This window comes from Sebastes umbrosus, chromosome 18, assembly GCF_015220745.1.
Source record: "Sebastes umbrosus isolate fSebUmb1 chromosome 18, fSebUmb1.pri, whole genome shotgun sequence".
In the NCBI taxonomy this organism is placed as follows: domain Eukaryota; kingdom Metazoa; phylum Chordata; class Actinopteri; order Perciformes; family Sebastidae; genus Sebastes; species Sebastes umbrosus.
The window spans coordinates 19578601-19601086 of NC_051286.1; the positions used below are offsets into that span (position 1 = coordinate 19578601).

The window sequence follows — 22486 nt, forward strand, 5'->3', positions numbered from 1 at the left end:
GAAGAAATAAAGTGAGAGATGCTTGTTTGGTCCCAGAATAACTCCTTTTATTGAGTGAACAAACTCTTCAAAATACAATGATTTGAATAATTTGTCTCAGATATATTTTAATCTCATATTTTCTCTTATTATTTATATATATAAACATCAAAACCATTCCCATGCTGATTAATTTAACATCAAAATATCACAAATACGATGATAAACAAGTTGATAAAATGTTTTAGGCAAGGCTCCAGGTTTTTTTTTGTCGTTTTTTTTAACACTGTAAGCACACTAAGCAGTTTTTATCCACCGACAGTGTCTTGAAATGCTGTCCATCCTGGCTTATGCATTGTTGTCATGCAACTTGGCAGCGATTTTCTGCAACTCTGTGTCCATTGCTGCAAGGTTTTCCAGCTCTTTCTCCTGAAAAACATAAGTATTTATACATCAGCAACAACAGCCATCCGTTTATATTATGACATCCAAACAATTTATGGAATAGAAGTCAGGATTAAATAATCAGAAATTGGGCTTGTTTACCCATGCCTGCTCAAAAATAATATGCGTAAATTGGTCTTCGAGGTTAAACATTCCCTTATTATCCCTTGAGTCGTGTCACTGTAGAACTGATATCACTACACCTTTGTTTTCCTGCTTCAAAGCAGACTAGATAGGGAGATCTCCACAGGCCATCACTCTCTTTTTAACGGGCATATTATGACTTTGATTGCTCTGGGAGGCTATAATGATGAGCTTCTTCGTGTGATTACTGCAGTAGTCATAAAACGCCGGTGTGGGAAAGTGCAAATAGAAAAAGCTGACAAGTGTTGAAGAGCGATGCCGTGAAGAAGAAGAAGTGATTTCATCAAGGCAATAAAAAGTCATTTTAAGTATTCCAGAGTTGAGGAACAAATCACTGGCCATGAATCTACTGGTTAGATCATCCTTCGTCCTTCATGTATTTGGGACATGCTCATGAGGGAGCAGCTCTTGATGTGCATTTGCACAGATGCATATTCACTGATGCTCGGTGGCTCTGAAGGCTAAATCCTGACATCTCCATGCAGACCACAGATTTCCATAATGAGCATGGCTGCTCCCTCTTCCCCCCCCGCCCCCAGTGAAACTGGTGGTGGAGGCACTCGATGTGCTTCATGGCTTTACTGGGTCAGCTAAATATATATATAAATATATATATATATTCTTTTTTTTAATGGAAACACCAGCAGCATAAAGCATGTATTATTTAAAAATGTTAAATAATACAAAAAATAATACAAAATAATATAAAAATTTAAAAATCTATTCTCAATGATCTGTCAGGGTAGATTATTGGACAACTGTACTTTAAGATTTATTTATAATTTTTAAATTTCCATTTTTTTTTTTGCCTGAATCCTGGCTCATCAGTACCAGATAATGCACAGTAAATTACAGTATAATAATATAATGCTTTTTCACTCCAGTTCAGTGGTCTAGTTAGAGGTTTAACAAAGTGAACATGACACCAAATACATCCTCACATCAGTCATAAAGGTCTTTTTTTTTTGTGTTGCAGTTAGTGGAAGCACGTTTTTTTGTTACCTCCTGTGGAGTGAGTGCTCTCTGGTGCATGCTCCTCTTTGGCTCCTCTTGATTAGAGTGGTCGGCCAGCTGGTTTATCTTATAGCTCAGCAATTTGGCCAGTTCATCCATCTGAACACATTAAAGGCGTATTATTCTTATTATTAAAGGATTATATGTAATAAACTGTACAATGTAGGACAAAATAATCTGCTAATCAAAACTTTACAGGTTATTTATAATTAAATCAAAATGGATGAAGAAACATAGTTTATTATTTAGAAAATGCATGGATGTTGGGTCAATAATACTAATTAACATTAGGTTAAATAGGCTTAAGAAATGTATAAAATCACCTACGGACATATTTGCAAAAAATAGAGTAATAGCAAGATCAGATTTCCTCAATCTAAATGTTTAGGTTGTCTCTGACTTAAAGCTATTTGCAACAATATTACTATTTCATAAACAGTATGCAGGCAAAAACATATATATCACATACCTTGTTTGAGTTTGCAGCATGCTCGTCTGAATCCCTTTTCCATGCAGGATGGTAGAAACCTCTGAAAATCCAGGGATTGCGTTTCTCTGCCAGATACCTGAAAAAACACAGCCCCAATTAGATGCAGTAGTTTTTGTGTCAGCACATGTACACTGCTAAAGGGGCTTGTTCATTTCTTGTGCACAATGTTGTTTTGATCCCAGTGTTACTGAGCTCTGCAGTGTTTTCTGCTCCAGGGTGCAAAGTACAAACTTGCAGATTTAAAAGTTGTTAGATACGATGAAAGATAGAAGTACCTTATTGCTTCCTCGCCGTCCTTTGGCGCCTCCTCGTTTTCCTCTGCATCCCCCCTCTGTTCTTCCTCTTCTTCCGATGAGCCTCCGCCACGCTTGTGATATTTCTTTTTATGGTGGTACCGATGTGTCGGTTTCCATATACGCTTTTCTATTTCTTCACCTTTTCCGTGTCTTTTGTCCAAGCCCCAGTACTCCTGGCTGCGTTCCGAGTCTGGCTCTTCTCTCTCCTCCTCTGAGAGCTCTTCGTCACGTTTGTGTCTCCTCTGGTGATGCCTGCCGGTCCTCCAGTCTCTCTTTTCCTTTCCAGTGTCAAAGTCCCAGTACTCTTGGCTGCGTTCTTCATCGGGCTCGTCTCGTGCTTGTTCTGAGAGCTCTTCATCGCGTTTGTGTTTCCTCTGGTAGTACCTGCCGGGCCTCCACCCTCTCTTGTCGAGACCCCAAGACTCCTGGCTACGCTCTTCATCGGGCTCTTCCCTGGCTTCTTCTGAGAGCTCTTCATCGCGTTTGTGTTTCCTCTGGTGATATCTGCCGGGCCTCCACCCCCTCTTGTCGAGACCCCAGGACTCTTGGCTGCGTTCTTCGTCGGGCTCGTCTTGTGCTTCTTCTGGGAGCTCCTCATCGCGTTTGCGTCTCCTCTGGTGGAACCTTCCGGCCCTCCACTCCCTCTTGTCGAGACCCCAGGACTCCTGGCTGCGTTCACCATCATCCTCCACCTCTGATGGTTCATCGCCGCGTTTGTGGAACTTTTTCTTGTGGTGGTAGCGATGTGTGGGCTTCCATATGCGCTTGGATCTCTCCTCCTCCTCATCTACCTCATTGCCTTGCCTTTTGTCCACATCCCAGGACTCTTGGCTACGCTCTTCCTCTGGCTCCTCCCTCTCCTCTCCTAAAGGTTCCTCATCTCGTTTGTTTTTTCTTTGGTGGTATCTAGGCCTATAGTTGCTCTTCTTCTCTCTCTCTTCACCTCCTTCTTCATCATCTGATCTCTTTTCCTCGAGACCCCAGCTCTCCTGACTCCGCTCGTTGTCGTCTTCTTCTTCTCCTCGTTTGTTCTTCCTTTGGTGGTATCTAGGCCTATAGCCGCTCTTCTTCTCTCTCTCTTCACCTCCTTCTTCATCATCTGATCTCTTTTCCTCAAGACCCCAGCTCTCCTGACTCCGCTCGTTGTCGTCTTCTCCCTCTCCTCGTTTGTTCTTCCTTTGGTGGTATCTAGGCCTATAGCCGCTCTTCTTCTCTCTCTCTTCACCTCCTTCTTCATCATCTGATCTCTTTTCCTCAAGACCCCAGCTCTCCTGACTCCGCTCGTTGTCGTCTTCTCCCTCTCCTCGTTTGTTCTTCCTTTGGTGGTATCTAGGCCTATAGCCGCTGTTCTTCTTCTCTCTCTCTTCACCTCCTTCTTCGTCTTCTGATCTCTTTTCCTCGAGACCCCAGCTCTCCTGACTCCGCTCGTTGTCGTCTTCTTCCTCTCCTCGTTTGTTTTTCCTTTGGTGGTATCTAGGCCTATAGTTGCTCCTCTTCTCCCGCTCTTCCTCCTCTTCGTTCTCGTGTCTCTTCTCCTTCTCGTCACCCAGCAGACTCCAGGATTCTTGGCTGCGCTCGTCCTCTGGGATTTCTCTTTTTTCCTCCACGGATTTCAGGAGAGCCTCGATGTCTTTCAAATTAGCTCCCTTTGCCTCGGGCTCTTCAGGTTGACCTTTGGCGACCTCTCCATGAGCTGCTGTCCCATCCGTGCTCTTCTTGTCCAGCGGGGCATGTTTAACCCCTACGACAGAACAAAAGAAAAACAATAAGATCCACTTAATATAGCTCTAAGACTTCAGCCTTTAGGTCAAATCCCATCCTGTATTTGCTGATTTGATCAACCACTTCTTGGATCAATTAAATGTATTTGAGGATAAGGGAATATTTTTGAATGTCTCTTGTCTGTGGAGAAGTGGCATGAAAGCTGTAAGCAATCTTAAAAGCTCTATTTTTGTCACCAGCTGGTTGCCAAGATATAGCCTACTTGTTCAAGTTTTTTTTGCGTGTGTGTTTGAATATACTAGCTCCTCAACGTCTCAGCGCCCTGACAGTTAAAAGAGTGCTGCATCAACAATCGTTAATGCTTTAAATATGCCTGTTTGCTGTTTCTCCATGCACAGTGAAAAATCTGCTTGAGCTTACAAACCTGCTTGGAGAATGTCTTTGCATTCCTGGTTCAGCTGGGAGTCCGGTTTGGAGAGAGCTTTGGACAGGACTTCAACCAAACAGCGTGTCACCTGCAACGAACAAACAAACAAACTGAATATGTAGCTCTTTTGCTTCTTTCATTTCTGCACAGCTGCTTTTTTAAAACTTAATGATCAAACAGCATTAGAAAATCATACCACGTCTTCTCTCTGCCCTTCTTTTCCCATTGGAAGCGCTAGATTTTCTGCATTAGAAAAAAAGCATTAACGTTAGTCAAACTGAAGGAGGATTCATTGCATCTATTGAAGGTGAAAGAGCAGTCTGTCTCTGTCCATGGTCCTGAACTGTGCTCACTAACTCTCAGCACACTGCAAGAAGACAAACTATCGCTCCATTACCTACCTGTCAGCAAAGCCGCAACAACAACAAAAATAAGTATCATCTTGGCGAGATGGAGGTATATCCAAGAAAATGTGAGAAAATAAAAGCCCCGACTCCAGTCCCTGTGAAGCGACAGGAGGGAGCTGCGCTGACTGGGCGCCTGCTGCTCTGAAGACTGGAGCAGAGGAGCGCCTCTAATAAAGAGAAGAGTGGGCTGGAGCAGCGTGGGAGGAGGGCTTCAGGCTCTGTTAATGTCATGACTCATTAGACCTGCAATGAGAGTTGTCCGAGTGAAATTTGACGGACGCACAATGTCGACATTTTGCGGAAAGTGAATTAACGATTAGTGTCACAGTTCATTCAGGTGATATCCTCAACAGATTTACGAGAATTAGGTGCAAGCTGCGTGTTTGTGTTTAATGCCGTGAGACGCCTGAGGACAGGCCGGTACAGGGGGAGGACACAGCATCACGAAGATTCGTGCACTCGTGTGCAACCTGACCCTAAAGCCTTTAAAGCAACAAGACTTTATAAAGAGAGAAGTTGATTCAGCTCAGCCTACAGTGTGTTTATGCTGCTGGTGTTCTTCTTCTACTGAAAAGCAGTATATTTGAATGTTAAATCAAGTTCTGTTTATTGCAGGTCTGCTGTGTTGGATTGCATTAGACATATTCATGGTGCCCTGTGGTTAATACACTCTTTCTTCTTTGTGTTTAAGAAGAGGCTTACTCCAGCTGAAGTTATGTAATACCACCGTATTATCAGCTGCAGTGTTGCCCTACATCTCATGTTTGCTTAAATGATTGAATGTAGGCTAATGTACCATATATCATTATTATTATAAAGTTAAATATACATGTACAGCTGTGGAGTCTGACCAACCCTGAGTTATAATTTAGCCCAACTGACTCCTCAATAATTCATTCAGCCTTCAGCACATCCCGTCTCCCATGGGAAACTGTGAGCTTCAGCATCAGTAGAGGAAATCTAGTTAATGGAGACCTGGATCGATAGTTGTTATGGTTAACACTCAAGTGGCGTGGACGAGTTAGAGGAGTGTGTGCGTCGTTTTGCTGTTAATGTCTAACGTTGTTCATTGATCCGGTGATACTGGTTGCAGATATACAGTGTTGATCTGATCAGGAGTATTATGTGACTGACACAGCTGCAGAGAAACATAAAAAATGTACTCACTGCATTGACAAGTGCAAGGATCTGTGTGTGTAGGATGGTAATCTCACTTCTTCCTTTAAATCCCAACTTTCCGTGAAACTAGGCAATACAAGAACAGTATCGTGTGTAGGATTTGGAGACATGTAGTGATGTGGTTGCAGATTGCAAAAAAAACTGAGTACACCTCTGCTCACTTCTCTCTTTCCAAGATAGTGGTAATGTGAGTCGCCAAGTGCAAAACGTGGTAACGCCATTCGCCTCGCTCAGAGGCCATCCTTACCATAATAACACTACTTTAGGAGCAACGGAAATCAGACGGCGGTTGGCGATACCACGGTTTTCAGGCTATTCTCATACGGAGTCATTTCAAGCCAAACCACAATCTTTTTGTAACCCTAACTAAGTAGTTTTGTTGCCTAAACCTAACTAGTTTAAGTAGTTTTGTTGCTTAAACCCTAACCAAGTCGATCTTTTCCTAAACCTATCTAAGTAGATTTCTTGGCTAAACCTAAGGAAATTGTTTCCTGTGAAGACGGAAGTTTATTTTGAAAAGGACGAACCTGTACGAACTTTTTTTATGAAAATGCGTTGCGGTTTAGCACTCTGCGGTTCACGTTACCGCAGTTTCGCAAGCGTGTCGGAGAACTACGGTGACCTTCAGGTAACGCAAAAACGTGAAATGCTCTCGCATAGAGCCAGTGTTTGGTTTGTCCGTTCTGGGCTACCGTAGAAACATGGTGGAGCAACATGGCGGACTCCGTGAAGAGGACCCGCACCCCATATAGATATGAAGGGCTCATTCTAAGCTAACAAAAACACAACGATTCTTAGTTTCAGGTGATTATACGCTAATGAAAACATAGTTATGAATATTATATTCTACTAATAGATCCCCCAAAATGGTACACACTGTTCCTTTAATCTTCATAACAAACCCTGGATTTGGGATGAGCAGACATGTGCAGCGACAGAGCTCAAACTTAGTGTGCTCAACTCAGCGCGGCCCAGAACATTCAAACTGACAACTGCTGGCATCTACTTTCTGGCACTTCGCATGTTTGTTCTTTTTCTTGCTTCCTTGTACAGCAATTTGTTCTTCCTCAGTGCACGTATGCTTTCATTAAGACACAAAAAACACAACTCAAATAGTGCCCTATGTTTGAGACTTTTGAGCATGGGCTCCCATACATTCAAAAAGACTCACAGTCTCATATATATTATATATATATATATGTTGGCCCCTGCAGATTACATGGGATGTTTACACAACAAGCACTGACCTTTATGTATGGCAAAGTAAATTCAAATTCAATCATGTCTTGGAAACCACAAGCCCAGAAAGTGTAACAGCTGCAAGCAAAATGAGAATATCGTGCTCCATAAATCTGCTCTCTCGTCTGTGCCTCTTGTGCCTACCCGACTGGTTACTGACATCTATCTCTGCTACTGCAGACGGGCTCCATTGTGGTAACTGAAATAATTACTGGTCAGAGCATAAAACACTGTATTGTACATCCAAGCAGTATGCGGTAATCCAAAGCAGCCAGTGAACCCAGTCTTTTGTGTGAATGATAGATTTTCAATTTCATAATGTTTTGTGTAGTGAACATCGCTGCAGTTTCCTCTGCTGTCCCCGGGGAGGAAGTCATGTCTGTGACTGAAGCTCAGCGCTCCACAGTGAGCCATCCAGCCACTAGATATCAAAAGCGCCGAAGCACTAAATTATACAAGCCCCCGTGCTCTGAACAATGTGTCCGAGAATGTGTGTGCACTCACATGTGGCGCTGTGTATGTGTTTTTGTGGCCTTTCTGCTATTGCTCCAGGCCTGATTAATATTTTAGTGAGCCATGAAGATATAGGAGCTTACAGGCAGCAAGGAGGGGGGGGGATTTTTAGAGGGAATGCTCGATGCGTTCAGACTGGCTCATGTGAGCACGACTCAGATCGGTCCCTGTCTGCAACAACACCACCCCTTTCATCACGACTATTTACATGCAACAAAAGGCGAGTGGCTCATGATGAGCACAATGCAATACGCTGCATGAAAGCCTCGGCTGGGCTTTGATCTTTGGTGGGGACGAGCTTTATGTTTGGCTCAAAACTACTGCGGGACTTTGATTATATTCCAAGAACAATGGGGGGGTCTGTGCACGACCATCTGTGGTCAAATGCACTTACTTTTGCTAATGTCTGTCTGGTTAAAGTAACATTATTGTCTGACGTTCTGTTGAAAAGGGGGCTTTTTCTATCGTGGTGCCTCTTAGTTTTGAGCTTTTATCTGATGTAAGATCTAAAGCAAAGTTCTTACTAATTAGCAACCACCATCCATCCCTAACGTGAAATATGATATCATCTTCATAATTGCCGAAATAGTTATCTAACATAACAGTCTGACAGCACACTTATCAAAAAGTGGGCTATGAACACAGTCATTTAAATCACATTTGCACAAAAAAGTCATCTTTCTTAGGAAGAATAACTTCCAAGCAGCTTCTTCTGTTGTCTTTTTTTCTGTCTCTGCATGATCAAACATTGTGTTTTCCACCAAGAAAATGTGTAATGTGTAATTATGCTGCTGTGTCCAGCCAACAATAGGCTAGCATATTAGGGGCCCCTTGTGTTTGCTGTTTCTTTTTAGTAAGAAGTAATACAGAAGGGTAATAAAAACAGAAATAAAAACTAAAATAAACATTCGAATTTTTATATTAAAATCTATTGATGAAGTTATATCAATTATTGCCAGATTACTCTGCTAGAGAACCCCAGGGCGAAGGTCTTGCAACTCCATTTTTAGCCCCGCTAGTGGCCCATTACTATAGGGATGACGGTCTGTCTTCCCTTTTAGTCCAGAGTGAAATATCTCAACAACTATTTGATGGATTACCATGAAACTTTCATATTAAAATCTTTATCATGTCAGTTGATCCTGTGCTTTAATGCAGCATATTCCCAAACATTTTCAATAAATGAGCAAAAAACAGTTAGCCTAACCCAGGGGTCTGCAACCTGCGGCTCCGGAGCCACATGCGGCTCTTTAGCCCCTCTCCAGTGGCTCCCTCTGGATGAATGAATAACTGTTTTTTTGTTTACACTTTCAATTTTATTTATCATTGTTTTAGGTCTATGGTACGACGGAGTATTAGGGCCACATTTAGGAAAAAAAATTAAATCTGAGATTTCGAGAATAAAGTAATAATATTACGAGAAAAAAGTCATATGTTTACGAGAATAAAGTCATAATATTATAAAGTAGTAATTTTACGTGTTATTTTCTTTTTTTTCTCGTGAAGTTATGACTTTATTCTCGTAATATTACAACTTTTTTCTCGTAAAGTTATGACTTTATTCTGGTAATATTACGACTTTTTTACTCGTAAAGTTATGACTTTATTCTTGTAATATTAGGACTTTTTTCTCGTTAAGTTATGACTTTATTCTCGTAATATGACTTTTTTTCTCGTTTAGTTATGACTCTATTCTCGTAATATTAACGTTTTTTTTCTCATAAAGTTATGACTTTATTCTCGTAATATTACGACTTTTGTCGTGTAAACTTATGACTTTATTCACGTAATATTATGACTTTTTTCTTGTTAAGTTATGACTTTATCCTCGTAATATTACGACTTTTTTTCTCGTAAAGTTATGACTTTATTCTGGTAATATTACGACTTTTTTCACGGAAAGTGAGGACTTTATTTTCATAATATTACGACTTTTTTCTCGTAATATTATGACTTTATTCTCAAAATCTCCGATTTTATTTTCCCTTAATGTGGTCCTAATACTCTGTAATACATTTGCACTTTGGGCCCTCACTGCATTAGACTTATATACTATATACTTAAACTATAAGCTGTGTTACCTTCATCACAATGCTCAAATGTTTTGCAGCTCCAGACAGATTGTTTTTTGTTTTTTTCTCCTAAAATGTCTCTTTTGATAGTAACGGTTGCTGACCCCTGGCCTAACCTCACATATAATAACCCTGGAGTTCAGGGGCCCTGTGGCAGTTGCCTGATTTGCCCCGTTGGTAATCCAACTCTGCCCATCTATTAGCTGTTGGATGCTATAAACACTGCAGAATCAGTACCCTTCACTGTAGGTGAAGTAGTGTTGGACAAGTGAGGAGAATAGGCAGGTTCTAAAATATCCACACAGGTGTCATTATAAAGCTGCTTGGTTGCTTATGCATTCATCAAACAGGATGATGAAGGGCTTGTTCTCTATAGCCCATGTTCTAATGTTATTAACATCACTATTGTAGCAGCAGGGTGCTCTCTCAATACAGCGCTCAATAGGACCCAAAAGGCCTGCACAAGATTGAAATAGCCCATAAAGAGGATTCAGCTCTGATTTATTGTGTAATACAGGATCTGAATGGTCCTCATTACCAGACGAGCAGGTGAGAGCTAGGCCTAATTAGAATGTGTAAAATACTTAATTATCAGATCTCCTTCTAAAATCATTTAGTGCCTATCTCTTCTTTCTGTTGCAAATTAGAATAGGATCCAACTCCATAATTAAACATCGTGGAGAGAACTTGAAGTGAACCGTGGAAAATAAAAGTGAGAGTCCACTTGAATCTTAAGACACTTTTTAAATTTGGAGAAGTGAGTACTTGTGGTATCCACGTGCGAGTGAGTGTGTGTGAATTACTCAAGGAACTGCATACTCGAGTCCCTCTGCCATCACCCATGAGTATATTTATTTATAATAATAATGCAGACTGTTTTAGTAAAATGGTTTCCTTTCAGTAATATGAGTAAAGGTGAAGATCTTAATGAGGTCTTTGGGGAGAAAAGGATGTGGAGTACAACTGAGGAAGGGTAAATGTGAATAAATTATGAATGAAGCAGAGCGGGCTGGTCTTTACAAATATTGTGACAACTATAAAAAGTTTATTGTTCTCTGAGGAATAATGGCCATTAAGCCAGTAACACTAGCTGCTTGGGTGGGTGCTACTTCTTGCTGTTATACTTTGAAACTGCTGCTCCTAGGGGTATGGCCACGGTGCAGTGGAAATGCATGACATGTTTTTTTTCTCCACAATATTTTTATTTAAATTTTTAACACCATAAAATGCAGCCTTTTACTTTGATATAATAAATTTATATAACACAATATACAGTTGCTGCATTATGCATGATATGTTAATAGTAAAATAGGATAAGGAGGGTTAAGGTTTTGGTGCAACTTGAGCAAAATAATGTGTTTGATTTAAGAGTCAAGGGTCAGTCTTTCTTTCTATGATTATTATGATGATGATATGATCATGAACATTGAGGACAATGTAGTACCAGACATAGCAGTGTAATTAAGCATAAAACAGAGGAAGAAAGACACTTCACAGATATAAAGTCAGTACAGTATGTGCTTATTCTGTTATTTGGCAAGATATTTCTTTATTTGTTTTCTATTTTTATTTTTTTTTTAATCTGGTTATGGACGGTAGATATAATATCTTTGGGCAGAGAATATATACATAACGTATATAACAGTACATTTACGAAAATGTGTTCTTGGAGCCGGGATTGTGATGACACCGGAGGCTTCCTTGTCATATTCCTAGACACCTGTTGTTATGACAATATTGTCTAGAGTTTAGACCAGGACAGTGAGCTATCAATAGTTATGCCCAGAAGTTTTATTGTGTTTACTTTTTCAATATCTGTGGCGCCAGTTAACAATTTTGATTGAGAGACGTTGGCCAAAACGTGTCGGGATCCAAACACAACGGACTTTTGTTGGAAACATTTCACGTCAACTTGTTGCTCTCAACCCACTTGTAAGTACGTATATGATTTGTCCTTTGGCCTTTAAGTGCTGCAATGTATCAATGGTAACCATTTTAACACGCCTCTTTAACTTGTATAGTATAGTAGTAATATAGCATTAATCTCATTTTCATATTAATGATTTTCAGACAAAAAAGCTGCTCTTTCCCAAATTATTACTGTGGCTGTTCATCATTCATATTTCATCACCCTAAACATAACAGATGTTGGATGTTTACAACCCTTTGGCACCGAATTTCTGCAGTGAATGAAAACATAATATTGCTGTATATGCTTTCCTATAAATGGTTTTTCATCATGAGTATTGATTTTGACGTGTTAATGGAAACTAGCGCTATTAGGCTACACAACTCTGTCAGCTGGGCACAATGCACAATTGTGCAGACGAGTTCAATACAAGCTTACCGCAGGGGCGAACAAACTGTTTATTAACCTGTGAGGTCAAGCTAACAATTGGATTCTAAAATGTTATCGTTTTCTATTGAACTGTATTGTATAATATGTGTGATTTTATTTTGCATATTGATGGCAGATTGCATGTATTAAGGAAGTAAAAGTTTTTGGTTAAGAGACAATTTTAAAGTCAGAGCTTACAAGTCTTTCCTTCCTCTTTTCCCTCACTGTGGTTTCAGTAAGCTTTTTGTAATGACTCACTGCAGCTGTCTTAGTAGCACTATGGCAATATGACTTCAATATGTCATATGAAAGTACTCACTAGAGGGAAGACGTCTTCAGTTTAACAATTTTGATTGAGAGACGTTGGTCAAAACGTGTCGGGATCCAAACACAACGGACTTTTGATTGGAAACATTTCAAGTCAACTTGTTGCTCTCAACCCACTTGTAAGTACGTATATGATTTGTACTCGTATTATCTTATATTAAAGTGTCACCGTGAAATTCACTTTTCTCTTGAAATATGTTGTAACCGAGAGGTGAAATTATTCACTTCTATTTCAGTTTATGTGTGATCTATTTTTTCTTGAAAATCTTTGCCTTACATTATCTAAGATTTCACTGTAATTGTGATAGACTTGTTTTGTATGCCACTTATTATTATAGAGAGACAAATAAGGACATAAACACAAATACAGAAAATCCTGATGTGAAATAACAGGAAAAGTTCAACCTTGGCAGAAAATTGTGTCTTGATGTCGGACCTAGTTGCTCACAATAGGAAAGACGATTGAGAAAAAGGTTTTAGGGCCTTAAAGTGCTGCAGTGTATCAATGGTAACCATTTTAACACGCCTCTTTAACTTGTATAGTATAGTAGTAATATAGCATTAATCTCATTTTCATATTAATGATTTTCAGACAAAAAGCTGCTCTTTCCCAAATTATTACTGTGGCTGTTCATCATTCATATTTCATCACCCTACACGTAACAAATGTTGGATGTTTACAACCCTTTGGCACCGAATTTCTGCAGTGAATGAAAACGTAATATTGCTGTATATGCTTTCCTATAAATGGGTTTTCATCATGAATATTGATTTTGACGTGTTAATGGAAACTAGCCCTATTAGGCTACACAACTCTGTCAGCTGGGCACAATGCACAATTGTGCAGACGAGTTCAATACAAGCTTACCGCAGGGGCGATCAAACTGTTTATTAACCTGTGAGGTCGAGCTAACAATTGGATTCTGAAAATGTTATCGTTTTCTATTAAACTGTATTGTATAATATGTGTGATTTTATTTTGCATATTGATGGCAGATTGCATGTATTAAGGAAGTAAAAGTTTTTGGTTAAGAGACAATTTTAAAGTCAGAGCTTACAAGTCTTTCCTTCCTCTTTTCCCTCACTGTGGTTTTAGTAAGCTTTTTGTAATGACTCACTGCAGCTGTCTTAGTAGCACTATGGCAATATGACTTCAATATGTCATATGAAAGTACTCACTAGAGGGAAGACGTCTTCAGTTTAACAATTTTGATTGAGAGACGTTGGTCAAAACGTGTCGGGATCCAAACACAACGGACTTTTGATTGGAAACATTTCAAGTCAACTTGTTGCTCTCAACCCACTTGTAAGTACGTATATGATTTGTACTCGTATTATCTTATATTAAAGTGTCACCGTGAAATTCACTTTTCTCTTGAAATATGTTGTAACCGAGAGGTGAAATTATTCACTTCTATTTCAGTTTATGTGTGATCTATTTTTTCTTGAAAATCTTTGCCTTACATTATCTAAGATTTCACTGTAATTGTGATAGACTTGTTTTGTATGCCACTTATTATTATAGAGAGACAAATAAGGACATAAACACAAATACAGAAAATCCTGATGTGAAATAACAGGAAAAGTTCAACCTTGGCAGAAAATTGTGTCTTGATGTCGGACCTAGTTGCTCACAATAGGAAAGACGATTGAGAAAAAGGTTTTAGGGCCTTTAAGTGCTGCAGTGTATCAATGGTAACCATTTTAACACGCCTCTTTAACTTGTATAGTATAGTAGTAATATAGCATTAATCTCATTTTCATATTAATGATTTTCAGACAAAAAGCTGCTCTTTCCCAAATTATTACTGTGGCTGTTCATCATTCATATTTCATCACCCTACACGTAACAAATGTTGGATGTTTACAACCCTTTGGCACCGAATTTCTGCAGTGAATGAAAACGTAATATTGCTGTATATGCTTTCCTATAAATGGGTTTTCATCATGAATATTGATTTTGACGTGTTAATGGAAACTAGCCCTATTAGGCTACACAACTCTGTCAGCTGGGCACAATGCACAATTGTGCAGACGAGTTCAATACAAGCTTACCGCAGGGGCGATCAAACTGTTTATTAACCTGTGAGGTCGAGCTAACAATTGGATTCTGAAAATGTTATCGTTTTCTATTGAACTGTATTGTATAATATGTGTGATTTTATTTTGCATATTGATGGCAGATTGCATGTATTAAGGAAGTAAAAGTTTTTGGTTAAGAGACAATTTTAAAGTCAGAGCTTACAAGTCTTTCCTTCCTCTTTTCCCTCACTGTGGTTTTAGTAAGCTTTTTGTAATGACTCACTGCAGCTGTCTTAGTAGCACTATGGCAATATGACTTCAATATGTCATATGAAAGTACTCACTAGAGGGAAGACGTCTTCAGTTTAACAATTTTGATTGAGAGACGTTGGTCAAAACGTGTCGGGATCCAAACACAACGGACTTTTGATTGGAAACATTTCAAGTCAACTTGTTGCTCTCAACCCACTTGTAAGTACGTATATGATTTGTACTCGTATTATCTTATATTAAAGTGTCACCGTGAAATTCACTTTTCTCTTGAAATATGTTGTAACCGAGAGGTGAAATTATTCACTTCTATTTCAGTTTATGTGTGATCTATTTTTTCTTGAAAATCTTTGCCTTACATTATCTAAGATTTCACTGTAATTGTGATAGACTTGTTTTGTATGCCACTTATTATTATAGAGAGACAAATAAGGACATAAACACAAATACAGAAAATCCTGATGTGAAATAACAGGAAAAGTTCAACCTTGGCAGAAAATTGTGTCTTGATGTCGGACCTAGTTGCTCACAATAGGAAAGACGATTGAGAAAAAGGTTTTAGGGCCTTAAAGTGCTGCAGTGTATCAATGGTAACCATTTTAACACGCCTCTTTAACTTGTATAGTATAGTAGTAATATAGCATTAATCTCATTTTCATATTAATGATTTTCAGACAAAAAGCTGCTCTTTCCCAAATTATTACTGTGGCTGTTCATCATTCATATTTCATCACCCTACACGTAACAAATGTTGGATGTTTACAACCCTTTGGCACCGAATTTCTGCAGTGAATGAAAACGTAATATTGCTGTATATGCTTTCCTATAAATGGGTTTTCATCATGAATATTGATTTTGACGTGTTAATGGAAACTAGCCCTATTAGGCTACACAACTCTGTCAGCTGGGCACAATGCACAATTGTGCAGACGAGTTCAATACAAGCTTACCGCAGGGGCGATCAAACTGTTTATTAACCTGTGAGGTCGAGCTAACAATTGGATTCTGAAAATGTTATCGTTTTCTATTGAACTGTATTGTATAATATGTGTGATTTTATTTTGCATATTGATGGCAGATTGCATGTATTAAGGACGTAAAAGCTTTTGGTTAAGAGACAATTTTAAAGTCAGAGCTTACAAGTCTTTCCTTCCTCTTTTCCCTCACTGTGTTTTCAGTAAGCTTTTTGTAATGACTCATTGCAGCTGTCTTAGTAGCACTATGACAATATGACTTCAATATATCACATGAAAGAGCTCACTAGAGGGAAGACTTCTTCAGTTTTGTTCTTTATAGGAACGGTGAACAAGGGCAGACATTTCATTTTTTTTTTTTAAATCAAACTTTATTGGAAACGTAGTTAGCTTTCCGATAACTCAAAAGGCACATTTTATGTCGACTTTTATGGCTGCACAGACAGGTCTTTGTCTAGTCAAGTTTGAGACACCGTTTTTAAAGAGCTCCCTTAAATCTCATATTTGCACAGGCTTTTCAAGTCATTGATTTTTTTTTTTTCCCACTAATTGCTGCAGAGGAAAGGCACCCAAAACACGGCGTACTAGAGAACTGCAATTTACTGGTAATCGTTTCAGTGGTCTTGGTTTGTTTTGCCCTCTGTTTAAACACTGGGGAATATCTTGCGTTGCATAATTAGGACTGCAATCATGTATTAACTACTTGAAAAACATTTACAAAATATCTACAGGAACAACTTTATCTAATTAGGCTGACTCACAATACTGTAAGGGATGTCATTTTTTAGAAAGCATAGTTGTTTTTTAATAAAAGATGCATACAATTTATAAGCCTTGGTTGCAAAGGATTTATAGCTTTGTCACTGTTCCCTAGCATACAATATACAGAGTGATATAACATCTTAATAGTCAAAGTATCTTAAGTTGACATAATATTAAAGATGATTGATGCTGCCTTGAGGCATCTTCCCTGCTGTGACCTTCAGCTCTTTGGTTATATTGACACTGATGTTAAACATTGTTCACAGGGGTGATAACATCAAGTGATATGGAGTCAGGATTGAGACAGCACAGAGAGAGAAACCGGATTACTTTGTTTACATTCTTCCTCGGGTTCAAAAGTAGAGGTTGTCACTTAGACTGACCTTAACACTGAGCCTCGAGGGCAACTTCTCAGTCCCATTCAATGAGGCCTTCTGGTTTGAAAGGTAACCTTTGTCCAGGATTTAAATCAACCCGGTCGCAAGAGAAATTGCTGGTATTGTGGGTTTCTGCAAACCACAGGATACACCGAATGTCAACGTTTCTAAACCAAAGATCCGTGTTTCATAAATCTTCAGCCTCATATAATGTCACATGGTTAAATGTGAAATGATTGCTTAGGTTTAGGCAACAAAACTACTTGATTAAGGTTAGAAAAAAGACCATGGTGTGTGTTAAAATAATAGCGTAAAAAACGTAACTATGTATAGCGTGAATAAATAACAACTGCCCTTAGCGTAGTCTTACATAACGTCACTTAACAAGTGACATTACGTAAAGTCAATGTTTACTTTTGATTTCCCGCGGGACACGAACAGCGTCTCCTGGTTGAAAGTTGTGTTTGTTCGACCCATCCACCCTTAGTGGACTTTCTCGCTTGTTATACTCGTGTAACTTTCAATAAAGGCCGCTAGATATACTACGTCACTTGCCCTGCGCGTCGCTTGTTGTACATCACTTGCTCTGACCAAATGCAAAAACGTAGACATTCAACGTATCTGTAGTTTGCAGAAACATACAATGCCAGCCCGTTCTCATTCCCAAGGCATCAAATACCAAGGCTTTGTCACGGTCGTTGGCGTGTAATACCGACGCACAAGGCACCCCTTAGCGATGGTATGAAACGCACTGGGCGTTACATTCAATATAAACCCATCCGTGGCAACAGTAAACGTTCAGAAAAGGTGTGCCGGCAGTGTGGTGACATACAGTAGTTTCAACTTTCAGTTTAATTTTCACTTTACAAACGTAGTAGTTTTATGTCCAACCATGTTGTTTATTCAAACATAAGGTGAAGCCAAGGGTAGCTATAGTGATTTTGTTGCGTAAACCTAAAGTGACACCAAGGGCTGTGACAAAGCGGCAATGCGTGACGAGTTGGGATGAGAACGTGTTGATAATACCAACATTTGTTCCTGTCGACTGGGCAGAAATAGAAAATCGTATTATGCCAACAGTAGCTCACATTGACACACTTCAGATTTCTTTAATTTAATGTGTTCTCAAGCCTCTTTATTCAAAATACATATAACAAATCTACATATCCTCATATATCCAAATGTTCCAACCAATGTTTTTCAAAGAAAATTGCTTAAATTACTTTCTGAGGACCTTATTTACTTTCTGAGTCTGACCACAGAAACTGGATCATCTCCAAGTGGACATCTGTCACACTTGTTCTGCTTATTCAACAAGGGGAGCGAACATGCTTGTTGCGTTTGTTGTGCAAATTGATCACTAAATATTCACAACACATGTGACGCTGCCTCGATCTGTGATCCTGTCTGGCTGCTGCTGAATTTCCATGTGTTCCCTTACAAAAACATCCAAATGTGAACAATACACAAATCAATTCAGAGATTGTGTGTGTTTTAATTCACATTTGAATGGATTGGTGCTAGCACTTGTTTGCTTTGAAATTGTATTGGGCTCTTTGCTGGAGATAAATTAACCATTCAACCATTGATCTGATTTTACTCAGTTGGAGAGTCTGGACACGAAACATATGCATGCATGATGTAAAGCTTGCAAAGCCTTCTTGATATGATAACAACACTGTAACCACTCTGCTGAGTAGAAATATAAACATGGATACACCCTTTTCAAAACTTTCTGAGACATATTTCACCTGCATTAAAAAAAGTGTACTCCTATGCATTTGAATGTTGGAGCTAACTCTACTGGATGTAGTTTATATGTTGTCATATTATGCTTTCAGCAACATGCTGCACTAAATATGCACAAAGAGCTTCCAGGAAGATGTGTTGTCTTTTACTACTCGTTCCCTCGGGCTCCACTGAGACACAATGGCTTGTTGCTGGATGAACAAATGCTTTATGTGCTGTGACGTCTGCAGACTAAATGTTCTTTGCTGCTATCAAACCCCCTGTGCATCCCACTTTTTCCTGTCAGAATGTGTCACAACTGGTCTGTGCTGTTGTGAAAATGATGTGCAGATTTGCAGCGTGACTCAGTATGTTTTATATGCACTACTTGTGGCAGTATTTGTTTTTTTTTATGTAATGTACAGTTTGCATTAGCAGGAGCCGTCATCTAACGGAACAAAGACAAATAAGTCATTAGGGAGTACACTTGCTTTGTTCTAATGAGCAGAGAGCCGAATACACTACTTCCCCATAAATTGGCTGAATTGCTTCTCTCAAAACATGAAAAATTAACCTGCCCTGTTACAAGTCACAAAAATGATAAAGCGGCATCATCTATGGAAATGTTGCAGGGAGTTAATGGTGTGCTACATTGCAGCCAGTGACATTAAAGTTTGGTGTTCTTTAGAATATAAATGAGTCCCTAAGTGCAGAGCCCAACTGCACATATTAGCATTATTATAAAAGCAAAGAATTTCTCAATGTGCCTGCGTGCGTTGCTGCCTTCCATGCCTTGTTTCAATTAGTTCCTCCGTACTTCGTGGCAGATAAGTGGCATGTCAGTTTCACCCGGTTTAATCCTGTGAAATTGTTTCTCCTTGTGTCATTAATTCAACTCAGTGAGTCTGGGTGACTATGACCTGACATCAAACACACCACTCTGGTACCCAAAGACAAGTGACGAGGGGGAAGCACTACACTTGACTCGCCGTCCTATACTTGTGAGCATCCTTCTGTTATAAAACTGGATTGTGTGTTTTCACATGATAATTTCCCATGATGCGTTGCTGCAACTGCCTTGACACATTAATCAGCATCAAACCAGAGAGATCATATCAAATCTCCACATTCTTCCCCTCCCTCCCAGTGAGGAAAACATCTTCTCTTTGAAGGCCTAAATCTCTTTATCTAACCATCTTCCCATTTTTGTCCTGTCAACTGATTGTGACAGTTTGAGGTAGGCGCTAAATGCAAACTGTGATCAAACAAACCGCCGAGCTGAAATTGTCAGAGTTCTCTCTGATCTCTTGGTTAAGAGTTTTTTCTTCTGTTTTTTTCCTCAATATGAATTGATTAAATATAAAAAAAAACATTTCCAATTCTGGAGTCATTAAGAAAACTATCCATGCATCCTATTTGTATCTATCAATCCATTCTTGTATCAGTACTGCTTAACATGACTGTGTGTCTTTCAAATCTAAACACAAAAAATGTATCTGTTCTGGCCATGGAATACGTAGCTGTCCCTCCCCCAAAAAACTAATAACTAACATATTAACATATAATATCTAACTGAGGGATGACATTGCTGAACTTTGTTCTGAGATGACCATACACTACCAGCAGCAAATATGATTAACGGTAAGTGGTCTGCTTGGATGTCTGCGGTTGACTTAATTTTCCATTTTACCTCCTCAGTCCACCCCAAGAAGCAAAAAACAAGTTTCTATCTTGTACTGAAGTTGCAATGGCTTCAACGGAGGAAAGTGATGCATTCAATAATCGTGTATTTGATGTAAGTACAATGACTTAATCCTGTAAAATATGCCATGTGTTGGCATTTTAAGTAATCTTTCAGCATCACCAGGCACCCGTAAGCATTCAGGAGAGAAACTGCTTTTGATTCTGGATCTTGTTAAATAGCGGGAATTGCACTTCACAGAGTTCTGATTATTCCTGCTACACAGTGGGTTCAGGATTCAGAGAAGTGGGAGCAGTTTAGGTTAGTTTCTAAAAAGTTGTGCAACTTTTGCTGAAATTCGCTCAAAGTTCACACAGCCTGCACCAATACAGAAACACAATGACAGAGATGTCTATCTGTTGTTTATGGTGACTATCTACCTGAAATGTCCGTTTTTATATGGTGCTGCAGATGGATTTCAATGATCAACAGAGAAAAAACGGGGGAAAGACACATGGACGCAGCCGTGAGACAGAGGAGAACAGAAATAAACCAACCTACTGTGTGACTGATGTTCCCCCCTGGTACCTTTGTATTTTTCTGGCCGTTCAGGTGGGTGTGACAAGGATTTTCTTGGATGTTGTGGCTGTTCAACCCACGTTGTAATTGGGGCAATACAAACTACATGTTAAAATGTTTTATGCTATTGGTAATGACGTGCATGTCTTCTTCATAAGTAAGTCTGCAGTTAAAGGGACAGGCCAAACTAGAATTACCGCCTCGCGGTTATGTGCCTCTGCCAACCAGTCTGTCCAAAATGTCATCATTTTATCCTATTAGACATTTGTGTGAAATAATCAGCATATGACTTCTTGAGTTATGGCCAAAAAAGTGTTTTGTGAGGTCATAGTGACCTGAACCTTTGACCACCAAAATCAAATTAGTTCATCATTGAGTCCAAGTGGACGTTTGTGCCAAATTTGAAGGAATTCCCTAAAGGTACTCCTGAGATATCGCGTTCACTAGAATGGGACGGACGTACAGTACATACGGACAACCCGAAAGCATAATGTCTCCAGCCACGGCACATATATTCTCTAACACTGATAAATAACATATGATTAATAGTGGCAATCAGGTGCACTGCTGTGACTGGTCGGTTTTGGCATGTCCCTTTATCTGCATATTGTAACTGCCTATTACTCTAAATGCAGACTGTTTTTCTCAACCCAGAGAAAGAAGATACTGTATGTGGTATAGACCAGCATTCTTAATGTGTTCAGTGTTTGTAGGTGTCATCAATGCCGTCAATTCTTCATTCTCATCACTCCTCCTCTCCTGTGCAGCATTACCTGACAGCCTTCAGTGCGATGACCTCTGTCCCCCTCATTCTCTCGGAGGGGCTGTGTCTGCAGCACGACAGCCTGACCCAGAGTCACCTCATTAACACCTTTTTCTTCTCCGCTGGCCTGATCACCATGCTGCAGGCCACCTTCGGTATCAGGTCAGAATGATGGTGCTAGTTCATTCCACCACTCTCCATCCTGTAAAAGAAGATCGGCAAAATAGTTGAACTTGAAAAACTTTTTACTTTTATTTTCTTAATTTTACACTTTATTGACACAGTCTTAAAGCTGCACAAATCGGTATATTTATGTTAACAAAAGGGAGGACACAGTGACAAACAGCTGTCCACACAGCTTTTTAGCTCATTTTAGCTCATTGTTTTGGTTCCACACCACATTTTCTTGATGGTTCAGTCACCATGCTCTTACCAAACCATGTCAAGCAGCCGCAAGCAGCTATTCCTGGCAAGAAAAATCTCTGGTAAACCTCCTGTTGTATGCTACCAGCCGAGCATTAAATGCGGGACAGACAAACGTTGTTATTGATAGCTGGTGAAGGAATTTAAAAAAAAAAAAGAACAGCTATAGACCTAGATATTTTTCTCAGGAGTTGGTGGAGACCAAAATAGAGCTAAAGGGGGAGTGAATCGGCAACATGGGCTTACATTTGCCTGGTAGACAGAAACACGTGTGCAGCTGATAACATGTTAGTGATACTGTTTAATATGTAACTTT

General features: G+C 39.4%; 2 protein-coding genes across 10 annotated transcripts in view; one reads left to right on the top strand and one right to left on the bottom strand.

Moving 5' to 3' along the window:
• Window positions 1-25: 25 nt before the first annotated feature.
• Window positions 26-22187, bottom strand: chgb (chromogranin B). 2 transcript variants are annotated; one of them, XM_037750519.1, is made up of 8 exons: window positions 22145-22187; window positions 4918-5064; window positions 4713-4759; window positions 4514-4604; window positions 2347-4108; window positions 2051-2147; window positions 1570-1680; window positions 26-408 (listed from the first exon to the last, which is right to left on the bottom strand). In XM_037750519.1, the coding sequence occupies exons 1-8, from the start codon at window positions 22170-22172 to the stop codon at window positions 328-330; spliced, it is 2364 nt and encodes a 787-aa protein (XP_037606447.1). In that variant the 5' UTR covers window positions 22173-22187; the 3' UTR covers window positions 26-327. The 2 variants fall into 2 exon arrangements, with proteins under 2 accessions (XP_037606447.1, XP_037606448.1); XM_037750520.1 differs by lacking the exon at window positions 1570-1680.
• The window catches only part of LOC119476897 (solute carrier family 23 member 1-like), a 13212-nt gene continuing 5579 nt past the window's right edge, over window positions 14854-22486 (top strand). The window contains exons 1-6 of one of the 8 annotated variants that reach the window (XM_037750529.1): window positions 14856-15084; window positions 19625-19725; window positions 20434-20519; window positions 20667-20726; window positions 20877-21017; window positions 21752-21909. In XM_037750529.1, coding sequence (XP_037606457.1) covers window positions 20877-21017; window positions 21752-21909 — 299 coding nt within the window. In that variant the 5' untranslated portion in view covers window positions 14856-15084; window positions 19625-19725; window positions 20434-20519; window positions 20667-20726. Of the gene's footprint in view, window positions 15089-19624; window positions 19726-20422; window positions 20520-20666; window positions 20727-20876; window positions 21018-21751; window positions 21910-22486 lie in introns of all 8 variants that reach the window. The other 7 variants (XM_037750524.1, XM_037750527.1, XM_037750523.1 and 4 more) reach the window with 7 other exon arrangements.

What these genes read in the sequence shown, in the direction of transcription:
- chgb (XM_037750519.1), bottom strand. Translation starts at nt 22,172, where the DNA reads ATGGTGACTGAACCATCAAGAAAATGTG. An exon ending in AAGGGCAGAGAGAAGACGTG is followed by an intron (nt 4,605 to 4,712) that starts GTATGATTTTCT and finishes TGTTCGTTGCAG; the next exon opens with GTGACACGCTGTTTGGTTGA. An exon ending in ATGCTGCAAACTCAAACAAG is followed by an intron (nt 1,681 to 2,050) that starts GTATGTGATATA and finishes TAATGTGTTCAG; the next exon opens with ATGGATGAACTGGCCAAATT.